Consider the following 5443-nt stretch of genomic DNA (forward strand, 5'->3'; position numbering starts at 1 on the left):
CAGTTTCGAAGGTACAGTGATGATTGAGTAGAGGACCTCCTAGGTACCTGCATCCCATCTTACTCAGTGACCCTCCCTCAAAACTACTGTCAGATGGTCTCAGATAAGACCAACTCCACGCAGCCTAGTTAAGCAGCAAAGATGTTGGAGCTCAGGATCCCAGCATGTGTCCTGACCGACGATCCAGTGGAGAAAACAGGCTACCTTCCTGCCCCATTGCCAACGCTGTGCTACAAGCTGCTCACACCAAAGATGGTACTTAGAACTCTCCACGGGTGGGGGGCGGGTGCGCTTGGTGGGGCTCAGTGGGTTAAGCCTCGGACTGTCAGACTTGGGCTCATCGAGATCTCCCTGTTTGTGAGTTCTGGCCGCTGGAGGAGCTCTACGCTGGTGGTGTGGTGGTGCGGAGCCTGCTTGGGATTCTCGATCATTCTCTCTCTGCCCCTCCCCCACTTGCATGCACTGTCTCAAAATAATAAACTTAAAAAAAACAAACTCCACCGTAGCCTCCAGAATCGCACAAGTTCCTTCTGTTATTAGTTCATTCCTCTGTTAATTACCACGTGAGGTCTCATTCATTGGATCAACAAGTACTGAGCACCAGACAAAAACAGGAAAAGACAATCAGGCCCGCCCTCAGCCCCGGGGGAGGGGGGCGGGAGAAGCGGACCATCGGCCCACAAGGGGCTGTGCACGGGTCACCCTCAGCCTCCGCATAGGCCCCACCCCATCGGTGCCCCCAGCTTCCTCCTGGTGGTGAAGTGTAGAACTCCCCGTCCAGGTCGCCTTCAAGAGAGGCGCGTCACGTGACCGCGTCGGGCGCAGGGGGCGGGGCCGAACGGCCAGGCGCTGCCGGGTCGCCTAGCAACGGCGCCACGCAGAGCCATGCAGGCCCGCGGCAGCAGAGAGCAGGAGGCCAGGGATTATTTGGAAAAACATCGGATTATGGAGTTACTGAACTATCTCACCAGCACCCTGCTCTTTTTCCGGCCAGGTAAGAGTCTTTCTCACCGCTCGGCTTTCTGTCCCACCGCCTCCGCCTCCCGGCGCGGAGCGGTTGCCAGAAATTCCCAGTACAGCCATCCCTCCGCGCCCGCGCGGCCACCGGCCGGCTCCCCTCTCCAGTACCCCCACCTCCACGCGCACACTCTCCCCTATATCTCGGCGACTTGAGCCGTTCTGCCAACTAACGCTGTGGTCCTCAAACAAGTACTTCCTGAACGGCTTCTGTGTGCCCACCACTAGCCAGGTGCGCGGGGCTCACACAGGTGGAGGCTCGTGGCCGGTGGGAGAGAGGCTTCGAGGAGGGGCCTACTTAGTACTACGTGCGTGTGGGCGCAAGCCTGCCCTTGAGTCTCCTCTTCTGGAAAATGGGGATAATAGTACCCATTTTATGGACACGTGGGAGAGATTAAATGAGTAGTATACAAATTAGCCCTATGCCTGGCAACCAACATATGTTTCATTTTGGTTTTTATAAAAGTATACGTATGGGGTTTAAAAATCAAAAGCCACTCCAAGGCTTATCATGAATAACGGCATTTCCCTCCATGTCCCAGATTCCCATTCTACAGACGAAATGATTTCCCATTCGTTTAGCTATTTACCTTGATATTTCTAACAGACTTGCACTGCTACTTACTAGTGTGCCCCCGCACCCTAGGTTTAGGTTTAGCTTTATACTATGGAAGATGAAACTTTAACTCTTACACACCTGCACCCACGTGTGCACGCTCGCGCACACACACGCACTCACACCTGTTCCCACTCATCTCCAATTTCCCAAGAAAGTTAGAATTCAATTTTGGTGTGATCAGTATCACATTATTATTATTAGGCAAATATCCACAGCTAATCCACGTAGTATGCTATGATTGTATTTCCTTTGTTGTCCCTGAAATTAATACATTTTAAATGTTTACTTAAATTGTCTTTGCAATTGTCGCCAATTCATCGATATCCCCTTGCTGTCACAAGCATGGATGTCCTCCCAGTACATTTACGTTCATCCAGCAGTCCACACCCCCAGGGCCTCCCCCAGCTCTCTGCCTGCTCCAGTCTGGATGATCACTCAACTGCCCTGCTGTTCAGCTGTGATTCAGGGTTTTCCCTCACTTTGATCCTAATCCACTTCACCTGTCTCCTGCACTTAAAGCCTGCTTTCTTTTTTTTTTTTTTTAATTAAAAAAAATTTTTTTTTTATTTTTGAGAGAGAGAGAGCGCCAGCAGGGGAGGGGCAGAGAGAGAGAAGGAGACACAGAATCCAAAGCAGGCGTCAGGCTCTGAGCTGTCAGTACAGAGCCCACATGGGGCTCTAACCCATGAACTGTGAGATCATGACGTGAGCCGAAGTCTGATGCTTAGTCGACTGAGCCACCCAGGTGCCCCTAAAGGCTGTTTTGTGGTGCCTGGGGCTCCTCCTTTTTTTTTTTTTTTTTTTTTTGCTTTTTTCCCCTTTCTCTAGGGGAACATCCTCTAGTGAGCGGCTCTCTAAGAGGCTGTGCTTTGTTGGAGCATATATGAAAATGTCTCATCCTATTCTCAAACATGATGATAACCAGGGTGGATACAATTCTTGGTTAGAAAATACTGCCCTCAGAACTTGGAGGGCGTTGTCCATTGTCTTCTAATTGCCACTGTTGCTCTGAAGAGTCTGATATCATGATGTCGTCAGATTCTTGTTCTGTTTAATATAAGGCATGTTTTCTTCATCTGGAAGTCTTTAGGTTTGTCTTTTTACTTTATCCCTGGTGTTCTAAATGTTTATATGCCTTAAAGGGGGGTTGTTTTGTTTGTTTGTTTCTAATTCACTGTACTAGGTGCTTTGTGGTCTTTTTTAATTTGTAGATTTTTTTTCTGTCTCCTCCTTCTTTCCTGCCCTTTTTCTCTCTAGCTCTTTATTGTGTCAACCAGTAGAGTATCTCAAGGATTGATTTTTCTCCTTTAATTTAAAAGGCTTTGAACCCATCTGGCAAAAACAGAATTCTGTGGAAGGCAGGGTGGGGGGAAGAGAATCTCAGATATAGACAAATTCTCTTAGCAGCAGAGGATAAGGAAGAGGGAGTCTGGGAGTAGTTATACATTAATACCATAATCCCCATTACAATCACAATTTAAATTTTTTTAACGTTTATTTATTTATTAGAGACAGGGAAAGAGCGTGAGCTGGGGAGCGGAGAGGAAGAGGGGGACACAGAATCCGAAGCAGGCTCCAGGCTCTGAGCTGTCAGCACAGCCCGATGTGGGACTGGAACCCACGGACTGAGAGATCATGACCTGAGTCGAAGTCAGACGCTTAAACTGACTGAGCCACCCAGGCGCCCCATATAATCATAATTTAAATAATGATCAGTGTTAAGAAACTGAGATGCTGTTATCTGTAACAATATGTGTAACAATATGAACTTCTTGAAACATCTCTACAAATGCCAAAGGGGGTGAGGTAGGGCGGAGAAAAGGACAGGTGAAGAAACACTGAGGAAAAGCTAAGGAGGGTTTGGCTGGCGTTCAGAATGCATATCAGTGCCCTTCAAAGTTCCCTGCACAAGGCCCCCTAATGGCAGAGGAGAGGGGACTTGTACCTTTGGTGTCTGAGACCTTAGCCTGATGCTGAATAACACATTTCTTTGGAGTCACTTGTTTTACCCTAAAAATGCCCAAGTTTCATTTTTCTACAGATATATTTGTTTCTTTTTATTATTATTATTTTATTTTTTTAAATGTTTATTTTTGAGAGACAGGGAGAGACTGTGAGTAGGGGAGGGGCAGAGAGAGAGAGAGAGAGAGAGAGAGACAGACAGACAGACAGACAGACAGAATCTGCAAAGGCCCCAGGCTCTGAGCTGTCAGCACAGAGCCCGACTGTGGGGCTTGAACTCACAAGCGGTGAGATCATGACCGGAGCCGAAGTCAGACACCCAACCGACTGAGCCACCCAGGTGCCCCAAGACATATCTGTTTCTTAATGTAAATATTTCATATTATCAGAGTAGGATTGATTCTCAGGAAGAAATACTGTATTTGTCTTGGGTCCTTATGAAGCCTCTGGCATCCCAGTGTCAAAACCCTGGATTGTAAGGGATTTATGGAAAATAAGACTAGACAGTTTGATTGGGTTGTTATATCGAGGGAGCAGGTCCACAATCCCACATCCTCAACTCCAAAATTCTAAAAGCCCTGCAAACCTGCAGATTTTCATAACTCATTTAACGCCAAATCCTAGCATAACCTGAAGTCATGTGGTAGGAAAACGTGGCATCGCCTAGACTGTATTGGGAAACAGAGCCTCTGGCTGCACAGCCACTTTGCAGTGACCATTCTGTGCTATGGAAGGAGCGAGTATACATGCTTAGGGGGTGCCTAAGCATTCTAAAATTAGAATTTCATTTTTAAACAGGAGGCAGTTGTAGTAACCCAGATGAGAGATGCTGCTGTGGAATCGTAAGTGAGGATAAGATATATCTGAGAGTGATGGAGAAGAAAAGTTCAGTAGAAACCGTCATGGTGAACTAGGTTTGGGCGTTCCAGATGGTTCGTATATTTAAGTCAGTGGAGCGCAGTAAAGCCCACAGCTTTGGGAGGCACATTGCCTGGATTCATCCTAGCTCTGGGCCTTGGCAAGGGACTGTTATGAGGAATACTAGGCACGTAGAGAGGGCTCGATAAACGTTAGCTGCGATTATTAAGATGTGGAACTTGAGGTTTGTCCCCCTTGAAGAACTGATTGTTATCAGCTGACATTGATGTAACTTAGGGGGTTAGTAACCTTTGGATCTTCCCTTCATGTTTTAAAGTTATTTCTTTAGGGCCACCTGCCTGGCTGAGTTGGTGGAGCCTGCGACGCTTGATCTTGGGGGTGTGAGTTCAAGCCCCATGTTGGGTGGAGAGATTACTTAAAAATAAAATCTTTATGGGGCGCCTGGGTGGCGCAGTCGGTTAAGCGTCCGACTTCAGCCAGGTCACGATCTCGCGGTCCGTGAGTTCGAGCCCCGCGTCAGGCTCTGGGCTGATGGCTCGGAGCCTGGAGCCTGTTTCCGATTCTGTGTCTCCCTCTCTCTCTGCCCCTCCCCCGTTCATGCTCTGTCTCTCTCTGTCCCAAAAATAAATAAAAAACGTTGAAAAAAAAAATTTTAAAAATAAAATCTTTAGGGGTGCTTTGGGTGGCTCAGTTGGTTAAGCATCCGAGTCTTGATTTTGGCTCAGGTCATGATTTTATGGTTCGTGGGATCAAAACCCCTTGTCAGGCTCTGTACCGACAGTGAAGAGCCTGCTTGGGATTCTTTCTGCCCGCCCCACCCCCTGCCCCTCCCCTAATTGTGCATGAGCTCGCTCTCTCTCAAAATAAATAAATAAACCATTTAAAAAATAAAAATAATAAAAATCTTTTAAAAAGTTATATCTATTATTTCTGTTGTAAGCACTTTCAAAACATTTTTTTTTAATT

The 5443-nt window shown here is 47.2% G+C and overlaps 1 protein-coding gene across 1 annotated transcript in view; it reads left to right on the forward strand.

Annotated features, from left to right (window-relative positions):
- Positions 1–846: 846 nt before the first annotated feature.
- The window catches only part of EFCAB10 (EF-hand calcium binding domain 10), a 10589-nt gene continuing 5992 nt past the window's right edge, over positions 847–5443 (forward strand). The window contains exon 1 of the mRNA XM_049642807.1: positions 847–994. Within this exon, the coding sequence (XP_049498764.1) occupies positions 886–994 (109 nt within the window). The 5' untranslated portion in view covers positions 847–885. The remainder of the gene's footprint in view (positions 995–5443) is intronic.

This window comes from Panthera uncia, chromosome A2 (genome assembly GCF_023721935.1).
Source record: "Panthera uncia isolate 11264 chromosome A2, Puncia_PCG_1.0, whole genome shotgun sequence".
NCBI classification, from domain to species: Eukaryota; Metazoa; Chordata; class Mammalia; order Carnivora; family Felidae; genus Panthera; species Panthera uncia.